The 22,094-nt window shown below is 35.7% G+C and overlaps 1 protein-coding gene across 11 annotated transcripts in view; it reads right to left on the reverse strand.

Moving 5' to 3' along the window:
• Positions 1-22,094, reverse strand: part of VPS13B (vacuolar protein sorting 13 homolog B) — a 1,048,068-nt gene that overhangs the window by 343,032 nt on the left and 682,942 nt on the right. For all 11 annotated transcript variants that reach the window (XM_072606881.1, XM_072606871.1, XM_072606867.1 and 8 more), the window contains 2 exons: positions 17,468-17,594; positions 14,829-14,972 (listed from right to left, as the gene is read on the reverse strand). In XM_072606881.1, coding sequence (XP_072462982.1) covers positions 14,829-14,972; positions 17,468-17,594 — 271 coding nt within the window. The remainder of the gene's footprint in view (positions 1-14,828; positions 14,973-17,467; positions 17,595-22,094) is intronic.

Below are 22,094 nucleotides of genomic sequence, written 5' to 3' on the forward strand. Positions count from 1 at the left end.
TGCTTGGCATTTAAACTTCACCACAATACCGTTCCACATCTTCCTTCTAGACTTATTTCTTATTATTATCCTTCACATAAAATAAATTTCTGCAAAATTGAACCAAGTTCTTTTCTAGAAACACACCATTGTATCTCCCGTATCTATGCCTTTGTAGTTAGACTACAATGCATTCCTTCCACACCTCTATGCCTTAAAACCACCCACCTTACTTTCAAGCTTCAGCTCAAGTTCCAATTATAATACAAACCCTTTCTGATTCTATTCCATTTATTGTTACTCTCTCCCTCAAATTATCTTGTGTTTACTTAAGAAAAGTTTTATATACACACAACCCCAAAAGACTTTGTTTGATTTTGTTTCTATTTTCTTGCTGTCTTCTGGTGTCAGTGATTGCTGACTGCCCTAGTCTAGTTTTTAGATATTCTATTTCTTGGGTAAGGTTTACTACTTCTTTTCTCAGCTATTTAGTCTGCTTGAAGTTCTTCAGAGTTTTTATTTCCTTCTTACTTTCTTGCTTCATTTCTTCTACATGTTTATGAAAAATTCATTGTTTTCCCCTTGAATCTCTGGTTGCATTTGTTAACAGAGGTACTCTCTCCTTCCTTGAGGAGAGCTGTATATTTGCAATAATTTTTTTTTATACTGCTTTGTGTCATCTTTCGTTTAGTTATCTTTCCACCTTTTGTTCCTGAACTGAAGCTCTGTGCCAGGGCTAAGTTCCATCTCCTGCTATGATTTTAGGTAGCCTGGTTGGCCCTTCTTGTTTTGGCTTTGAGTCACCTCACCCACCAGAGTAACAGGAAGTGAAAGGAACAAGTATTTTCCAAACACCTGTGGTGTGTCAGGCACTGGGCTAAGTGTTTTCCAAATAGCATCTCATCTGAATTGCTGGAGGTGATATAAGGACTGAATGGAATAGACGGTTTCCTCAGTTTCTCAGTTTGTGGTGCTTCTCAGTGATCATGCTGGGCATGCTAGGTATACCATTACTGGTAATATTCTAGTAAAACAAAATAAGTAAAATAGGTCTTGATATGTATGAAACAAGTATTTGAAAGGGAAAGAGAATTCTGTTCTCTAGACTAGAATGATTGTGTTGTTCTGAATCATAAAATCCTAGAACCCAAAAGGACCACAGAAACTACCTGGTCCAATCCTAGCACTTCACAAAATAACAAAATGAGGTCCAGACAAATTACCTTGCCTAAGGGTATACAGCTTGAACCCAGTAAAATACGGTAGTTGAACACAGGTCTATATTCATAGTCTTGTCTATTGGCCACAAAATCAAAACTGAGACAATATAAAGACTAGGTTTTGTATTTTATAACAGTGATTTCAGGGATTCGCAAGACTGGGAAAGTCGTCTTGAAGAGATTTTTGCTCTTGGTTAAGAATACCAAAGTAATACAAGTGATCTGGGACTGAGATAGCTTTGAGTACCAGAATGACAAGAATTCCCAAATATAAAGAAATAAACAAAGGAATCTGGCTTTTACATGACAAAGATGATAAAAGTTGCCAAGTAAGAAAGATTATGCCATTGTGCTCACCTCCATATTTACACATCACAAAAGAAACAGAAGGTAACTTCAGGCAGTGTTATTACAACCTTGACAGCCATATGATAACAGCAAACATTTACTTTGCTTTTCCTACTTAAGGAATATTTTAAGTGTCACTGTATGAAATGAGAGTCAATGAAAAAAGACAAATTTTTACTAAAGGTTTCAGACATTCAACATCAATCTAATTAATATTGCTAGCTGTTATGTTTAGGCAGTCTCATTCCCATGAATTCCACTATCCATGTAAAAGATAAGAGTTCATCAAACCACTGTGAGTCAGACCATGCATATGCCTGTAAGCCAAAACTTTTCTACTAGTCAGTAAATAAACTGACAAAAAAAAGGAGATACACAGATGATAGAATATGAATATTTCAGACGCTCAAAATAGAATAGATAAAAGAGGAAGAAGTAAATTTTTTTTTAAAAGTCCTTGATGAGGAACATATATGTTTTAGTGTATTAGATGCTGTTCACTCTTTTAGTCTATATAACTTAGTTTTATTGTTCCTATAAAAGGTAAGATTCCATAAAATAGTTTACCAAACTATCACTAGATAGTCCACACAAGTATAAGCAAAAATTTATAAGAATGCTGGTGTGTACAGTTAAAAAGATTTAATTAGTTTATTGTTGAATTTAATTGAATCATGGGCCTTGAGTGCACAGATAGGGCATGATTAAATTAATGTACCTCATTATTATTTTAAAGAGAGGTAGTATGGCTCAGTGGATAGAGAGATGGGTTGAAATACAAGAAGACCTGAGTTCCGGACCCATCTCTAACATATTGACCGTGCAACACTGGGAACAACCTTCTAGCACTCTAGACAACTCTGAGATTATGAGGTGCAGAAAAGAAGCTGACCTGCTTTGGGAAAGGGAGTTTCCTCAAATAGGCCATTTTTCCTACGGCAATGGAATCACAGTTCCTGTCACAATCCTTCCCTATCTTAGTCTGTAAGTGCCTTGCCCCTAAATATTAGATATGAGAAATCAAAGTGAAAAAGAGGAGGGGAAAGGGAGAGAAAGAGAGACAGAGGATAAAAAGGGGGAGAGAGAGTGAGAGAGAGAAAGAGTGAGTGATTGGCTATTGTGGTATAGGGAAGAGGAATGTAGGAAACAGCAGCTGTATGTAGAATTATGGATTAAATTGAACTCAAAGGCAGTGAACAGAACTTGAATAAAACATAAATAAAAAGGGAAAAAAATTTTAATAGAGCCAGGCAAGAGTTTGAGAAAGTTTGTGGACAAAGCTGGACAAAACAGGGTTGATCTTGTCACGTGTATCCTTTACTTTAAACTTTCAAACTTGGAATTGTATCAGATCTCTGAAACGGCTAAATATAATATTTTATTCAACAACTGAATTCAGCATACATTTATGAAGTCCCTACTATGTTAAAAGCAAAGTACAAAGTACTGGGGATAGAAAGAAAAAAAAGTGCTTGCTCTCAAGGAGCTTACATTCCACTTTGAAAGAACTCAAGAAAGATATAAGCAAAAAGGAAGCACTAACAAACCTTAGGAGAATTTTTTTTTAAATCACCTTAAGAAAAACCCAAACTAAATGATCACCATTCAGAACACTTAGAATGTAAAGTGCCTTGGAGATCATTCAGAATAACACCTCATTTTAAAAGGGAGGGAAAGTAGGCCCTAGAGAAATAGTTTTATATAGTGGATTTATAATACTGGATTTATAATCAAAGGAGCTGAGTTTGAGTCCTGGTCCTATTATTAACTACCAGTGTGAGACTGGGCAAGTCCCTAAACCTCTCCATGTCTTAGTTTCCTCATTTTTAAGACAGAGGTTGGATTAGGTGATTTCTTCCAGCTCTATATCCAAGAAAATCCAGATGAAGGTGATGCATCTGGCCTAAGATTACATAGTGGCAAAAGCAAAGATCAGCATATGGACTATTCACAATGTCTAAAATGTACATTTTAGGAAGGCAAAAGTGTTTCCTGCAAATAAGTTCTTCCCTGTCTCTCTTCTCTCCTCCCCCAACATCAGTTAACACTTTGATGTTGGAGAAATCACAAGAACATTTATGCAATGAATATAGCACTGGACAGATTACCAAGTGATGTATGGATCAGGAAGTGAGAGAAAGGTTACTATGCCAGAGTGGTTTGTCTAAAGAGGAGGAGGAAGAAGAGGAAAAGGAAGGGATATTAAATTAATGTTATAAATGGTATTCTTTCTTCTCCAGGATATATAGTGAATAGATCAAAGGACCCCTACCTTTAGCTCCCCAATGATGTGGTTCCCCACTTTGGCCCTAAAAATATGGTTTTTATTTTACTAAAAAAAGTTTAATTTGCTCTAAAACATTGGTTTCAAAAAAAATCAGCATGTGTTACTCCTTATATACAGTACCTCTGTAAGTAGGTTTAATAAGATGATTACTTGCTATTCATGAATAACAGAATAATTACTAAAACCAAATGCACATACCCTTGGGTGATCTCAGCTCATTCAGTCTCCTGTTCAGTTTTTAAAAGCATGTGTTCATTTTTTTTTTTTAAAGAAATGAATTATTGCTCCTGGACTCAGAAGAAAACAATCTACTATCAGTGTCCATTGCAGACCGAAAATTCAATAATCAAACCCTATACCCAGTGGATGCCTGATGATCCGGAACTGTTAATGAGAATTCATAATAACAGAGTTTTCAAGCTGGAAGGTACCATAAGGCCATCTAGTCTGACCCTCTCATTTTACAGAGGAGGAAATAGAGGCCCAGAATAGTTAAATGACTTACTCAAGGTCAAACATGTAATAGAGGTGGGATTCAAATACACGTCCTCTGACTGCAAATTGAGCATTTTTTCCCTGTACCATCACAGCAGTTATGATATTTGAGCTGTGTCTTCATCACTTAGTAAGATGCAATGCTATTCAAGCTGAAGTTTTTATTGTTGTTTAGTCATTCAGTCATGCCCAACTCTGTGTGAACCCATTTGTTATTTTTCTGTTTGTTTTTTTGGCAAAGATATATGAGTAGTTTGGCATTTCCTTCTCCAGCTCATTTTACACATGAGGAAACAGGTGTAGTAAGTGTCTGAGGCTGGATTTGAACTCAGGTCCTCCTGACTCCAGGCCTAGAAACCTATCCACTATGCCATCCAGCTCCTCCTTTCAAGCTTGAGGAGCTTACCTCATAATTTCTTGAGAAAATAAAGGTCACTTTGGTGTGAGTTCCTTCATTTCCCCTACTCTATATCTCAAAATGCCTTGAATTCATCCTCAATTCTCTCCTTCTTTACTATAGTAGACCTTCTCCTTGCCAAGACCAAAACACCCTCTGTAAGTATCTTTGATTATGCCCTCCTATTTTTTCCAGTAGATTCCCCACACAATCCATGCCTCTGACCAAGTCACTGATAAAAATACTGAACAGGACAGATCTCTGGTGCACTATACAATATACCTCTTGTTAGGTTGACACCTAACTATTAGTAACTATTCTCTGAGTCCAGTCATTCAACTGAACTCATTCAATACTCAAAGAAAAATTCACAGTGAGTCATTTTTTCCAGCTGATATCAGCACAGAGAACTCTAAGGACCCTGGAGATGGTATCTGGAATATGCCCAAGAAATACTCCAGTGAAGGAAGAGTCAGTGCATCAGGGCAAGAAGAAGAGGTCTCAGATCCATTCTGGCTTATCACAAATTGTGGGAGCAGGTGCCCACTGGCAGCTTTGTCACTCACACTCATGTCATATATCTAGGGCAGGCTGAGGAGAAGACTCATTCCCAGGGGCAGCAATTCAGAACAAGATACAGATGGTGCTAGACAGTGTACTAGGAGGAGCAAGGTAGGAAGAAAAGGGAAGCTGTGTGGCTCAGACCACAGGAGGAGAGTGGGGGTGAGGGGGTCTCAGGTTCAGTTGACAGCCAAGCCTGCAGAGGAATAACAAAGGCAGGAATCTCAGAAAAGGGAGCCTGCAGTTTTGTCAATGTGAACCAACAGAGCGTCTCATCTGATTGATATGGGCAGAGTCCAACAGTAGAGTCTGCTCTTGTGCAGAAGTAAATCAGATTAGCAAATTGTAAAGCTCAGATCAGGGAGGCAGCAATCAGACTTTGCCTTGGAGCACCAAAAGTTTATAGATCTCCTTCCTGAGCTGTCTCTGAGATTCAGGAGTAATACAACACTCAATACCTCAAGAAACAGCCACAGACCAGTCCAGACCTTCCCTTCAGAAAGGTGCAGAACCTGGAATCAAGTCTGAAGCCAGGATGTAGGTTAGAAGGAGGAGCAACCAAAAAAGAATCCCAATCTAAAAAACTATGATGGTGACAGGGATGCTAGAGATACAAAAAATAGAAGAATTACAAAACATCTACAATGAAGGCCTCAAAGAAAAACAGTTGAGGTACAAATTTAATTAGGATTCCTAAGATGAAGCAAGAGATGAAAAAAAAGAGTTAAAAGATCTTTTTATAAATTAAAAGAGGATTACAGGGGAAAGATTGGAAAAGAAATGAGAGTTATGGTAGAATGAATTGGAAAGAGAGTTAATAGCTTGGCACAAGAAGTATAAAAGCTTGCCCAAGTAACAAACTCCCAGAAAATTAGAATGGACAAAATACAAGTTAGAGACTCCATGAAAAACAAAAAATATTAAAAACAAATCAAAAGGCTAGAAAAATAGAAAGGAAATGCAAGGTATCTCATAATAAAATCAAGTGACATGGAAAATAGATTTTAAGAGGAAAAATTTAAAAATTATTAGACTATGTGAAAGCCATAACCAAAAAATGAGCTTATACATTCTACTTCAAGAAATACTGAAAGAAAACTGCCCAAATCTTTCAGAAATGGAAGGCAAAATGGAAACAGGAAGAATTCACTCATCATCTCCTGAAAGAAAAAACAAAGTGGAAATTCCCAGCAATATCACAGACAAAATACAGATTTTCCAGGTCAAAGAAAAAAATACTGTAAGCAGCCAGGAAAAAAAGAATTCAAGGACCAAGGAGTCACACTTGGGATCACACACAATTTAGCACCTAACACTATCAATAAATAGTGAGCTTGGATGATATTCCTAAAGGTAAAGAATATCGGCTTAGAGCCAATGATAACTTATCCAGCAAAACTAAATATAATGAATGCCACAAGGGTAAAAATGGACTTTTCATGAAATAGAGGACTTCCAAGCATTCCTGATAAAAAGATCTGAGCAACACAGAAACTATGAAATTCAAACACAGTAGTTTAAGAGAAACATAACCAGGCTAATTCAAATGAGCAATGATAAGGGACCAAACAAGAATAAATTGCTTGTATTCTAATATGGAGAGATGATATATGTGTCCCCTTTGAACAATTAACATACAGGTTCATGTAGGAAGTCTAATTAGAAAAGTCATGGGAGCAGTTTTTATCATGTTCTGATGATCCTGAGAAGAGAGAGAGAAAAAGAAATACAGTGGATGTGGAAGTCTTGGGGGAGGGGAGGGAACAGAATATTAGGGAAAATTAGCTTAGATAATCAGGATATACAAATAGACATCTAAATGAACAAGGAGGAGGAGATGCAGGGGGAACAGCTGACACTTAAACCTCACTTTCATCAAAGGAGGGAAGACTACATACAGAGATGGGTACAGAAAATATATATTTTACTCAGGAAAATAGTAGAAAGGAAGAGGGAGAAGAAACAAAAGGGTATTATAGGTAAGATAAAATTAAGATACAGATTAGTCTTAAGCAAGATAAACTCTAACAAAAGAGGTACAAAAATATTTATAGCTCTTTTGGAGGTAGCAAAGAATAAGAATCTGAGGGGGTACCCATAAACTGGGGAATGACTGAATAAGTTATGTTATATAAATGTGAAGTAATACTATTGTGCTGTAAGAGATGATTAACAAAATGGATTCAGAGAAAACTAGGAAACCTTGCCTGAATGGATGCTGAGTGCAATGAACAGAATTCTCCAGGAGAAGAATATGGCAAAGACAAATCACTTTGAAGAATTAGGAACGTTGATCAGTGTAATGACTAACCATGATTCCAGAAGAACATGATACCTACCTCCTCTTGAGAGAGAAGAGAAAGATTCAGAATACAGAATGAGATGATTTTTTTTTCATATGGCCAATGAGGAAATTTGTTTTGCTTGACTATTCATATTTGTAACAGGAACTTTGTTTTTCTTTCATTCTCAATAGGGATGGGTGGAAGTTGGGGTGGGAAGAAGGCAGATTTTTGTTGACTGAAAAAAATACAACATAGTTTTAAAAAAAATCATTGACAGTAGCTTAGTAATAACACCTATTAATTTTTAGTTTAGGTCTAGTAACTTGAAATCATTGAAGGCAATTCGATATTGTCTAACCATTTCTTCATTTATCTTGAGTTTTTATCATTTGCTAATCTTTAAAAAAAAAAAATCATTCCTATTCCAAAGATCATACTTGAAAGAGAAAAAAGTAGCAAAGTTAGAGTTAAGGAAGTCAGCCTTCTCATTTACTTTTTAATTATATTAACTTAGGATCAGAGGGATGAGGTCACTTGGCTAAAGTCACACAACAAAACTGAATTTAGAGCTCCTATCTTATGAAACTGAGGCCAATTTGTTCCCCTACCACCAACTACGCCATTATTTCTAAATTTAAAAAATTAAGCACTGATGATACAGTAACACTGTTAATAAATTTACAAAGTGTTCAATGGGTGTAGAATACTGTGTTAGGTGGTGGGGCAGATAAGGTTTCACTAGAAAAATTTTGCTGAAATGAACTGAATTTAGTAAGACCCAGGTCCTGATTTCTAGGAGCAAATATAGACATTTGACTACAGAGTATTAATATTTAAAATGAATGCAAATAAAGGTACTAAAGTGTATTTGCAAGACAGTAGAGTATTTCCTAGATTCTTCAATTCATTAATGGACCTGTGAACTCACAGATGTAATAACTCTTCAGTGCTCAACTCTTCCACGCACTCCTATCTGATACTGTTCTTCTCCATGTGTTCATAACATTCTTCAAGTTGAGGTTCAATCAAGAAGCCTTTATTCAGCATTTCCACAGGGTATTCTTCCATTATGAAGGAATTCGTTCTCAAGTTCTGTTGATATTGAATAGCTATCCAGGGAGTAGTAGATTACTACTAGTATAATTAATTTCTTTCACAATTATAACACTTGGCTAATTAAAATTCATTGTCTTCATTCCATGAGAGGATTCTGGTGATAAATGTTACTATTTTAAAAGTTAAATTACGTCAACATAACAATGAATACTATAGCTGATACCAGAAAATGAACACTAAAACTTTTTATGTCTTAGAAATCTTTAAAAGACATTATTGTCATGACGGTGATAAAGTGGTGCTATTTGTTACATAAATGCTTAACTTTATGATCCTATTATGCTCTCTATTTGGCTATGCTGAGAAGCAGCAGATGGGAAAATCATTTATGCTCTGATCCTAGCCATAACTCCTTCAGAGCTGAGTACAGAAATGTATATACTTCACCCAAGGAGAAACAGGCTTCCACAATGAGCTTTTGGGTCAAAGTCAACAGAATTACCTTGGGTAAAATAAAAGCTGAAAAGCCTCCCAAAGGCTCAGTGTCCAGATGACACCATTTGTGCCAAATACAGAAAATCTTCTTTAGTTTTCTTTTCTGTATTCTACTTTTATCTAAAGCTTCCATTCCATTCTTTCTTGTCAAATTCTTTCCCACATAAAGCATCTGGAAGCAGAATCTCCATTACATGCCTTAAACTAATCTTTGATTCTGTAGATATTTAAAGTCACATAGTTAAGGCAGCTCCCATGTTCAAAGCCTGAATAGTGATAAGACAGCCTAATGGCAGCTTTAAAAACTCAAAATTTTCACTGAATTTCCAGTGAAATAGTGTCATGGTTGAAGAATTATATGGCTTATTGCCTTTGTGGTGTTCTTCTGCTCTGAGGTAATTAAAATATGTTACCTCCTTCAATCACAAGGTATATTCAGCAGGAAAGTAAACTATCTTTGACATGAACAGGAACTAACTCAAATCCTGACACAGGTGTGAGAGTTCACTATTTCTAGCCAAGTCTTTCCCCTTTCAGGGAAGAACAGAAGGGAAAATACTTAATTTCTTTTCCAGGTCTCAATTTCAAGGTATTTCCTCCTATCCCCTTGTCCATTTAAGGCAACACATGAGTGCACATTTTATTAGTGACCTCTGTTTATTGCTTGGTTACAAGTAATCTATGCAGGTGCCTCTGAAGAGAAACAAAAAACATATCAAAAATGTGATCTCTATACTAACCAGTTGCATCAGGCAGCATTCATCAAAGCAAATAATTTCAGGATTATCATGGTCAAGTGCATCAATATTTACCAATAGTAAGTGAAACTATTCAAAGTAATTTTAGAGTTTATTTCCATGATTTCTAAGATAATAAAAGTTCACACATACTCTAAGATGATAAGCAGTATGAGATAATGGATAGAGAGTCAGATTTGAAGTCTGAAAGACCTGAGTTCAAGTCTGTACTGGGGCTGAATGACCTTGGGGCAAGTCACATAATCTCTTTGTGACAAAATCCTATGATTATAAATTGCATAAGAGCTATTGATCTGTACCATCTGAGGGTGTTTCCTATATCAACAACATCCATAGTCTTGGATTTTAAAAAATCACTGAAGATAGAAATATTATCAAAGGAAATTACAAACAGAATATGCTTTTCATTTCTTGATTTTGAGGTCTCTTTCCCTAATATGCAATGTCACTTCTCCCCACATTTAGGCCTCAACAAATTCTACCCATTCTTTACGACCAGATCAGATCTCTCAATCCAATTATGTTCTTTCTCCATACTCTGTACGTTCATCATACCTCTCATTGAATTTATGTTCTGCCTCAGATTTATTTATGTACTTATCTATATTGCCCATGAGACCACCAACTCAAAGACAATAGTGGCTGTTACACAAATTCACTTTTATATACCCTGCAGTACCTGGTACAGAACCCTGTATGTAGTGAGGACTCAATAACTAAATGGAGTAATTTAGGTATTTTCTCAACTTCAGTGGTTTCCTCTGAGTCTATGTCAACCACAACTTTATTTCACTCTTAACCCTATCACCAATTCCTATTTTACTGAAAACACTACATGCAATAGAGGAGAAAATAGGAAAGAAGAGGGTATTCTCAGTGAAGCTCATAGGAACATAGATGTGGGGGTTGGAAGAGAATTCAGGACCAACCAGGATGAGAGAGGTGGCACATTAGAAATGAGGTTTGAATCAAGGTTCTTTGATTGCAAAGCCAAGGCTCTTTCCACATTACCTAGAATGGTCCACACATCCCCTGCAAGACCTCCCTACCCTTTATTGAGACTGCGATGTCTTTGCTCTTTCTACATTGCTATGCTCCCCTAATTCACTGGAACAATAGGTATGAGATTACATGTATGGACCACAGTTTAAACTGATTTACTGTCCAGTGAAAATTGAAATTGATTCAAATGCTTTTTTCCCTCCAATAACTCACATTAAAATTTCCTTTTTTGTGAACTTTTTAGAGAAATTTTTATTATCAAGTTGTTATTAATTAGTATAGTATTTTCCAACTTTTAAAATATTTGGGTAAAAAAGTCTTTTCTAAATATATTCTGGAGGGTGGTGAAGTGCTAGGATGCAGTGCAGTGAGTTCTATTCCATACACTTTTCCAAACAGATTGAGAAAATTAACTAGACTGAATCCCGATGGAGAAATTCAGAGTCATAGTGAGTCTGATATGTGACGAATGACAAAGAACTGTACAAGGATAAACTGGTTACATTCAAATATGGGAAGATGTTACACACATATGTTTCTTTGAACCCTGTCATCATTAGGGTTTCTAGAGGGAATACAACTAGACAAGGCCTGAAAATGGTTCTGTTATGGCTTGATGATCTTAAGGAAATAAGAGAACAAGAGGGGAAGAGGAATACAGGCATTGGAAGAAGGAAAAGAAGAGTTTGGGAAAATTATCTTCTATAATCAGAGGACACAAGTAGAAGCCTATGCAAACAATGACGAAGGGAATGAAGCGTAGCAGCATAATGACCAACCAGGATTCCAGATTACTAATGATGAAACCTTCAGAATGCACACACATATTTTTTAGGACATGGCCAATGTATAAATTTGTTTTGATTAAGTATACAAGTTTGTAATAAATTTTGTTCTTGTTGACAAAGTTTTTACTGCTAGGCACAATCATCCACATCAGGTCTAAAAATGATTTTTTATTCTCCTTCTGAAATGTAGGTGAATAAAAATGAACTTGAGTTATGCTGTGCAGTGTGTAATATATGGAGGTGAGGTAGAGAGGAAAGAGATGTTGAAAAGTGGCCTTCCAAGTATCCGACTTAATGCTCCTAGTTTGGTGTCTAGTATTAGCCAATATAAAAAGGTGGCAATCCTTTAACAATTTCCAGTTGTTCCATTTGATTACAAAAACAGCCTTTGTGCTATTCTAGAATTTAATTTTATTTGTCTTATTTTAAGTTATTTATGATCTCTTTCATCTAGGATTTCTCCTACAGTTTTAGTATTACTAGCCTGTATTTAGAAACCATCATGTGTAATATTTTGAATATGGATAATAATTTAACCAATCAAATAATGGAGTCAAAGAAGTAACAGAGAGGCCATAGAACATAGAATCAGAAAATGAAATTGTGACATAGTTGAACAGAAAACAATATCTTCCGAAGGCAAAGCCAAATAGCTCATTAAGTAAGGTTTCTGATTTTTCAGCCTTTTAAGAGCCTACTTGTCATAATTTCAGAAAAAAATTCTTATGTCCAATTTTTCCTTATCTACCCTCCTATAGATGGAAGAGAAAGAAAACCAACATAAATTACATTAAATTTAAATATACAATAAAATACCCAGAAGTCACAGACATGAAAAGAATAATGTTTACTCCTGGGCAGTCAGCATGACTTCAAATAATAAGCCCCAAACCTCTTTCTCTTCTGTATTCTCATGCCATACCATGTATTTTTTTTTCATCCTATTACCTGTCTCTTTCATATAGCACTGGAATTCTTCTTTAAAGGCTACTGAGCAGAAGATGGAACCACCTACAAATGAATCTATTAAAAGGCAGTTCTCACAACAGGGACAGGACTAAGTTGTGCACTAAAGGGACAGTGAGCTGCTTTCTAGGGTCAGAGAAATGGTACTCCCTATTAGTTCAGTCAGAACTACTGGAATTCACCTGTTAGCCTGCAAAGGGCTCCAGCAGTTATTTAAAAGTAAAACAATAATATAACCCTGAACTTGAGGCTGAAAACAGTATAGTTGTATAATTTCTGAACACTATTAGATGACTGCACATTAGAAATTACTTAATTAAGCCTTTTAAACTAGTTTAAATGTTCATTTTTTAGATAGAAAAAGCAAACTGAGAAATATAGGAAAGCAAACTAAGGTCACCAAGTGCTTGGACTGGTCAATTCTCAAGCTGACAGACTGTGACAATTACTTTAGTATTCCTATGGACTTGGTCAGACCCTCCTCCTTCCCCCCGCATTCCTCATAGGAAAGTCAGCTAGATTCTAATTCCAGGAAGTGGTCTGCAATAATCTTGATAGGATTGGGGACAATTCAGGAATGTGTTGATCTCTCTCATAATTTTTAAAAAATATATATTCTATAAATAATCTCATAATTCCTTCTATTGGAATTTTATCGTTTTCCCTCTAGGTTGTATATATTTTGAATCTAATTTTCTACCTGTAGGCTGTTTTTCATAATAGAACAGAAACTCCTGGAGGGCAGGAACTATTTTCTTTATGACTTTATATGACCATTTCCTAGCATATAATCCACATTTAACAACTACTTTTTTGAAAGAATGTGTGGCATCCAAGAAAGGGACAGAAGACTTCAAACAGGATGGGTATATTGGGATAAAGTAATCATTTCAATTTCCCAGACTGCAGAGATAATTGACAAAGAGTTACAAAGGACCTCTACAACCCCATCTACTCACTCAGTCATTCATTCACTCACATCCCATTTTCAGGAAGCTGAAGTGAGGAGAATAATTAATTAAACAACTTGAAAATTTTATAGCTTCCCTAAAAACACTAGGAAACTATGAGTGAAATTTCCTTTTACATACACAGAAACACAAGTGGTAAAGAGAAAACAGGGTCGCTAAAATATTATTTTCCTTGGAATACAATATGCTGAGTAGATCCTACTGAAAATATAATAGAAAAAATATTTAACTCCACTTATTTTTAATGTCAGATAATTGCCATTCTTCTCAAATGCCTAATGCATACTGAAAAAGTCAAAAGCATTTTGAAGCATACATGGTTCTATTGTTTCCTTATGTATTTTTAAAAGAATACTGTTCAAAATGAAACCATAGGGTAACAAAGATGATAGAGTTACAGAACCTATATTCAGCACAAACTTTTAAATTGGCTTCATTATGTTCAAACAAACCAAAGAAGACAGAAGAAGAAAAAAATGCTGAAACAAACAATGAAATAGCTAAAGCACATCATTTAATGCATAGAATCCAGGGATAGTAACAGAATTTACGACACAAGCAAAAAGCAGCATCTTAAAATAGATAGTTTTTTTAAATGCATTTTATGGGAGACTTTCTATGTGATTAATGGAAGAAGAGAGACAAGTAGTAAAGACTCCTCGCCTTAAAAAAAAAGCATAAGCCGCTTTCTTTTCTGTATGTGGACATGCTCTACAGTTACAATGCAAGACTTCCACATAACACCAGCTCAAAATTAAAATTCTGGGCAGGCATTCAACTTTCATGATTATGTCCATTCTTTGCTGAGCATGGGAAACAAATGCTTGCAAGTTATTTATTGAAGATATTCCCATAGTACTCTTTCTAGTTCATTTCCAAAAGAGGCCCTGTCCTTGTAAACTATCTGAGTAAGTGAAAGCTGTACCATGTTTCCTGCATTACATCTTAGAAGTTTCAGCAATGTTACAAAATCATATTTTTTTAAACAGGCTTTTTTTAAAAGCTAGGCCACAGCAATTTTCCAAAGGTGAATTTTAAGCAATAGAACAATAGGCCAAACAATTTTTACAAATAAAAACCTCAGTCCCAGAATGATTTATGAGTACATTTCAAAAGAAGCTAAATGCAGAATAACCATATAGCACTGATTTTAATTATAGCTTCCCAAATGTCTGGCACAAACAATGACAGCACAACACAGGTCAGGTAATAGTCCTTACCTCAGTGGTCTTGTTCGAAGGTTCCAGTCCAACCATATTTACTGCTATTAACTGATGGAGGAGCTGAACTTGAGCCACACTTAGGAAGAAATCCAGACTTGTGGTTATGTTCACTTCCAAGGAATGGCCACACACTAAAATCTCCTATGGGAGAAGAAGTCAAATACCAAATAAAATAGATATGGCAGATAACTTACATTGCAAGATAAGATTAACATTACTTCTTATCTGTCACTTATTAGCTTGATGAAAAGTCAACAGAGATTACAATTTATTTATTAAGTACAGAAAAAGAAGATCATCTACATTTACACATGATCGGAGGGAGAAAAAAGGAAGAAATTCAAGAATGCTCACTAAAATGTAGATAATGTACATTCAGCTAATAAAAAATGATTTTCACATGTAAAGACCCTTCTGCTTTTCATATTTAAAACTACTATTACTGAATTTTTCACCTTACTGCTCAAGAAACAGAATGGGATTCTGTAGCAAACTTTCCTTCAAAGGAAAGACTCCACATGATTTATAATGAAGTGCTGTGTTGATGCCAAAGACAGCCAGGCTAATTAATTTCATTTCTCCTTTAAACTGCTAAGACCTTAGGCAATGCTAGGTGGTCTACTACTTAATTGGTGCAACACAACATAACTGAGCTTTTGACCATTAACTGTTGAAAAACAATGCTGAGATGGAAAACAGAGATGAAGATCTCTGTTCAGCAGCTCCCCCTTAATAAGCTCAAGCAGTGCGTCTCATCATGAACTGTAAGTGGATAATAGTCAGTTGCCTGCAAGTACACAGCAGGCCTTTTTTCATAAGTGTCTTCCAAGGGACTGTAGTCAAGGATATAATGATGGGTCAAAGCACCAATTAGAAAATTCAGAGAAGTCTATTTTGTTACAACCCTAAAGAAATGGATGAGTTATTTGATTGTTTTTACTTCTACCTCCTCCTAGTAACTCTTTTACATTGAGTCAAGAATTACCCAGAGTTCTCCTTTTAATAAGATTTTTCCTTTTGCAAAGATGATGTTCTACCTGGGGGCCAGGGGTCTGAGGAACCTCTTATTAAAAGGACTGTTCTGTAAAATTTGGATTCAGTCAAAAGGCCATACTTACGGATCTAGAAGTCCACATGTGGCTTCAAGGCTGCAGGTTCTCTTCTCTTGTACTCCTGAAGATATTCTGAGAGCCCTTTACCTTGATCTTTCCTTTGCCCTGATCATATTCTATCTTGTTTCACATTTACTTATATACATGTCATAACTTCTTATGAGATTATAAGTTCTTTTAGGAACTGCATGATTTTTCATTTTCAAGTCCTCAGCACCTCACACATAGTCTTACGCACAGTAATCACTTAATGTATAAATACTTAAGTCAGAAGAGGGTCACGAGAGCACAAAGATCTCAGTGCACCTGAAGCCATGCAATCATAATTGCCTTTGCCAAGGCTTTCTTGATCCTCATACCCAAGTTTTTAAATTTTCTCTTTCACTTCCCAAATTTTCCCAGAGTCAGTTTGATTTTTCTGTGTATTCCATTTGCTCTCTATTTTGTATTATTTTTGTACATCATAATTTTCCAAAAGAATTTAAGTTTCTTTCAGATTCAGACAATTTAATTTTAGTCATTTTATCTTCATCAACCAGTTCAGTGTCTTTTACATAGTAATTCTTTAATAAAAGATTACTGAATTGAATTTATGGAATCGGATACAAAGGCAACTCGTACTACCAGTTTCAACATACTACAACCACTTTAGAAGAGGCTTAAACGACATACTATAGTAACTTTTTAAGAGACCCAGACCTATGCCACAGCATTACTGCAATAGGAAAAATATGCACAAGAAGTTGTTAGATCTGAACTTTAGTCCTGCTGTGGTGAACGAATAGCTAAGTAGTGTCAAGAAATTGATCCTTCCTATGCCTCATCTATAAAAATCTACCATTCTTCACAGAAGTATGTATAAGGACAAAATGAGATTATGTGTCTGAGAATTCTTTGGAAAAAAACCCTAGCAATTTTCACTGCTTGTGTAAAAATGTTTCATAAATAATACTTTTTCTATAACAAATTTCACTCATTATGAATGAATGACTGATCTGAGATAGAATCAATAGACACTTGCAGTCTGACTAAATTCAACACACACTTACTAAATATCTACTAGTCTGTCATTAAACCAGGCAGTACAGATAACTAATACATAAATAAAAAAAGTCCCGACCCACAAGAAGTGTACACTCTACTGTGGGGGAAGAAATATGTACACTGATAAACAAACATACGAAAAAACTGCCATAATTTTCATGTAGATTGTAATTTTTGGCATGTTATTTAGTTGTTATTCAGTCATGTCTGACTCTTCATGACCTTTTTTTGCAGTTTTCTTGGAGAAAATACTGGAATGGTTTGTAATTTCCTTTTCTAGCTCATTTTACAGTGAAGAAACTGAGGAAAAGAGAGGTAAGTGATTTGCCTATAGTCACACAGCTAGTAAGTATCTGAGGCAAGATCTGAAATCATGAAGATGAGTCTTCCTGACTCCATACCCAGCAATCTATCCACTGTGCCACCTGGTTATCTACGCTCATTGATTTAATATAATTTAATTTTAAATTGTATACTAACCTCTGTATGCAAGTTTTCTGGTGAATTGATTTTGGTGAAAATGATTGCAGGTGCACCAGTTATTCGGACGGTAAAGTCAGTCAAAATTGGAGTTAAAATTGCTCTCCTTTCCTGATGTCTCTGTATACTGAAACAAAAGTAAATATAATTAATGCCCATCTTATTTTTCCACAGCTAATTTTCATTAAAGTTATACAAATAATTAAGAGTATATATTTATATAATCGACATATATCTATATAGGCGTATAGTCACTGTTGTAAAACCAATCCTTCATTACTGCAGTAGTACAATATTATACCTCTATTTTTCAGACAAATTAAGGTTCATAGAAAGACTCGCCGTGTCATGCAGCTGGTAGGAGCCAGAATTTGAACTTGGGTTTTCTAAAGTATTTCTGCAAGTCTCTTTCATCTTTATCATACTGCCCATAAGATAATCCAGTTAAATATACTGAATTCAAAATACCTTTTATTACAAAAACCTGCATAAAATAATATTCTAGGCATTAGAGGAGACATGGTTAAAATTAAAACATAGTAAGGGTGAGGGAGTGGAGTTAAGATGGTGGAGCAGAGACACACTAAGCTGATTATTCCAAATTTCCCTCCAAACAACTCTAAAATAATGCTTCAAATCTAATTCTGGAGAGGCAAAACCAACAAAAGGTTGGCTGAAACAATTTTCTAGCCCAAGCCAACTTAGGAAGTTGGCAGGAATGGTCTGTCTCACCTAGGGAGGTTCAAACACAGACCACACTGCAGGCCCATCTGTGAGACTTGGAGACAACTATATTGGCCGCAGTAGTTTGGGAACTCTCAGACCATGTACAGTGGGGGAGTCAGATAATTGGCTAGAAGAAGATTAGAAGGGACCCTTTGTTGGCTCTGGGTTCAGGATCCTACTGCATTGCCCATACATAATTTAGGTCATAATCTTGAAGCCAAAAGGAATACAGCTGCAGGGAAGCAGGGATCCTGGCCATGGTTGAACAGCAGCGCTTGAGGTCACTCATAGGGGAACAGGGACTCTGATCTCAATTCCAAGACAGAGGGGAGCAGTGATAATTGTGGCTGTCTGGAGAACAGAGGACCTGGTCAGTCACAGGGTCAGAAGGAGTGCTAGCACTGGTGCTTGCAGAGGAACACAGTTCCTTCTCGGGTAAAGACCAGAGCACAGGCCAGGAAAGCAATGGCTACACCTCTCCTTAGACCATTTCAACTAGGAAGCACTGAACCTACTGAATTATAGAACTAGCTCTGAAAACAGAGGCAAGCAAGACCAAAAGCTTGGGATAGCTCCCCTCCTGTCCAGAAACAGAGTCCAACTTTATTATAAAGTTAAAAGTCAAGAAATAATCTAGAAAAAAGAGCAAACAACAATAAAAAATAAACTGACCACATAAAGTTACAATGGTGATAGGGAAGATCAAGATCCTCTAAAGAAGATAATGAAGTCAAACAGCTACATGCAAAGTCTTAAAGAAAAGTGTGAACTGGTCACAAGCTAAAAAAAGAAAAACCACCTTGGAAGAGCTCAAAAAGAATTTTAAAAAATCAAATAAGAGAGGTAGAGAAAAATTTTGTGAAAGAAATGAGAGTGACAGAAGAAAATTATGGAAAGAGAGTCAACAGCTTGGTAAAAGAGATACAAAAAAATACTGAAGAAAATAACACCTTAAAAAACAGAATTGGCCAAATGGTAAAAGAGGTAGAGAAACTCACTGAAGAGAAGAACTCCTTAAAATGCAGAATTGGTGAAATGAGAAAAAGAGGTACAAAGGCTCACTGAAATAATTCCTTAAAAATTGGAATTGGGCAAGCGCAAGCTAATGATTTAAAGCAACATCATGAAAAAATTAAATTAAATTAAAAGAATGAAAAAAAAGAAAATGTGAAATATCTCATTGAAACAAACCAACTGACCTGGAAAAGAGATCCAGAAGAGACAATTTAAGAATTATTGCACTATCTGGAAGTCATGGTCAATAAAAGAGCCTTGACATTACATCTCAAGAAACTATCAAGAAACAATGTCCTGATATCCTAGAACTGGTAAAGTAGGGTAAAAAAGAAAGTGAAGAAATTCACTGATCATGCCCTACTAAAAGAGATCCCAAAATGAAAACTTGTAGGAATATTATAGCCAAATTACAGAGCTCTCAGGTCAAGAAGAAAAATATCACAAGCAGCCAGAAAGAAATAACTGAAGTATCATGGAACCACAGTCAGGATAACACAGGATTTTGCAGCTTCTACATTAAAGGAATTACATGGCTTGGATGTTCTGTAGGCAGAACACCTAACAACATGCTCAAAAGAGAACTCATTTTTCCTTCCAAATCCTCTCTACTTCCAAACTTCCCTTTTTCTGCTGAGTGCATCACCATTCTTCTAATCAAGCTTGATCCTCAACTACAATATTATCCTTGTTTCCTTGCTCAACCCACATATTGAGTTATCATTTCTACCTTCACATCTCTCATACACACACGCACATACATACATATACACAGACATGTATATAGACATATATGCACACACACATTTTTTTTATTGCAATAGCTTTCTAACTGGTGTCCCTGGCTTAAATCTCTCCCAATTCAACCTTCACTTATCTAAAAAGCTGATTTTTCCTAAGCATGGGTCTGACCATGCCACCTTCTAGTCACTACACTCCGATGGCTCTCTATTACTTACAAATATGAAGTCTTCTAGTTGGCATTTAAAACTTTTCACAATCTGGCCCCTTCCTACTTTCCAGTCTTTTCTCCCCTTTATTTGATCTATGATCCAGCTACACTTATCTATTTGATGTTCCTTGCAGATAATACTTCATCTTCCTTCTTGTGCCTTTACATTGGTTGTCCTCATGCTTGGAATAGTCTCCCTCCCGGCATCCCTGTTTTCCTTCAAGACTCAACTTAAATGCAACCTGCAGGAACCTTTTCTTTGTCCCCTCAGCTCCTAGAGTTTTCTCTTCTAAGACTATCTTCCACTTACACTGTATTATGTCTGGTAGATGTCTATTTAAATGGTATTTCCCTTATTGGAATGTAAACTCCTTGCTGATAGGGGCTGTTTTCACTTTTTTTCTGTAACCCCAGTGCTTAGCACAGTACTTGTCACATGGTAAGAATTTAATAAAACATTTGTTGACTGACATTGTCTAAATAGGTCCTATGTTTATAGGGGACTTCATTCTTACTTGTGTTGGTTTTAATTATCTCATCTATCGTTATTGCTGGATAACTGAAGTTCTGACTGTTGGATACGTGCCATGGACATACTGTATTGAAATAGTAGCAACGCATTTGACAAAAATCTCTTGTAATATTCCAATGAAAAGACAGATAGATGTTGACTAAATGATCAACGCAGTTGGGGGTAATTCAAATTGGCTGAAAACCTGAACTCAAATAATAGCCCTTAAAAGATTAATGTTAATCTAGAAGAGTTTCCCAAATGGTGTGCCACAGGGTTCTACCCATGGTGAGGTTTCATTTAGCATGTTGATCAAATACTTGGCAGAACCTGGCAAGCTTATCAAATCTGTGAATGACATGAAGCTAAAAGGGATAGTTAATATACTGAATGATAGAATCAGGATCCAAAAGTCTGTGGCAGTCAATAAAAGACAGACTGCATATTTTTATTTACTGTACTTGCGTGTCCCAAGATCAAGTATTGAAGTGATTAATATTTTTAAATGTATGTCTAAAAAGAATGTGTGATCAAGAGTATCTTTTGCATTTCACATACATATAAATTCTCCTTTGTAGTTTGCATGTCACTCTAACAAATCTAGAATTTTGATGTTTCATAATTCATAAAATTAAAAATATATTTACATATCTTAGAACAATATATTTGATTCTCTAAATTATGCTACATTCTGTGGTCTTGCCTTTGCTCTCCTGTATTTTCAGGAGTTGTATATGCTTACAAATAAGAATTAAAATTATAGTAGTCCATTTGCTAGTAAAATAAATAAAAATCACATAGCTACTAGGCCAGTACAATTGTTCCTTTTTATGGGCAGAAATTGCATTTGCTCAGTATGCAAATTAACAAAGATGAATTCAAAAATAATAACTATCATTTATCTAATGTTTTATTTGATTCTCACAACAGCCTTATGAATTGAGTCTTATTATTATCCCCATTTTATGGATGAGGACACAGAAGCTGACTTGCCCAGATTCACAACACTAGTGTCTTAGGCAGCTTAGTCAATATTATTAAATAACTAGTCTCTCCATGAGAAGCTCACTATGAATGATATGGAAGTGATTTAATGATTTTTAAGCCAGAACAATTTGTGAATACAATTTAATAAGAAATAGAAGGAGCTTGCAATTTCAATTAGTGACAGAAGTGACTACACCAATGAATTTCTGGCTCCTTTAAATAACTATTTGATGTTGAGATATGCTGATCTTAGGCTCTGGAATGTTCAAAGGAAATGAATGAGAACTGCATGTGTTGTTGGTGAGAACAGACCAAAAATCTGCAATAATTTTAGAAAGAAATTTATTAGGTCACTTAGTAAGATAGGAAGAAGGAAAGGCTCTGAAAGGTTTGTCTAGGCTCTGTAAGGTTTACATTATATAGGATTTAGACAAGAC

The sequence above is a fragment of the Notamacropus eugenii genome, chromosome 4, assembly GCF_028372415.1.
Source record: "Notamacropus eugenii isolate mMacEug1 chromosome 4, mMacEug1.pri_v2, whole genome shotgun sequence".
In the NCBI taxonomy this organism is placed as follows: Eukaryota; Metazoa; Chordata; class Mammalia; order Diprotodontia; family Macropodidae; genus Notamacropus; species Notamacropus eugenii.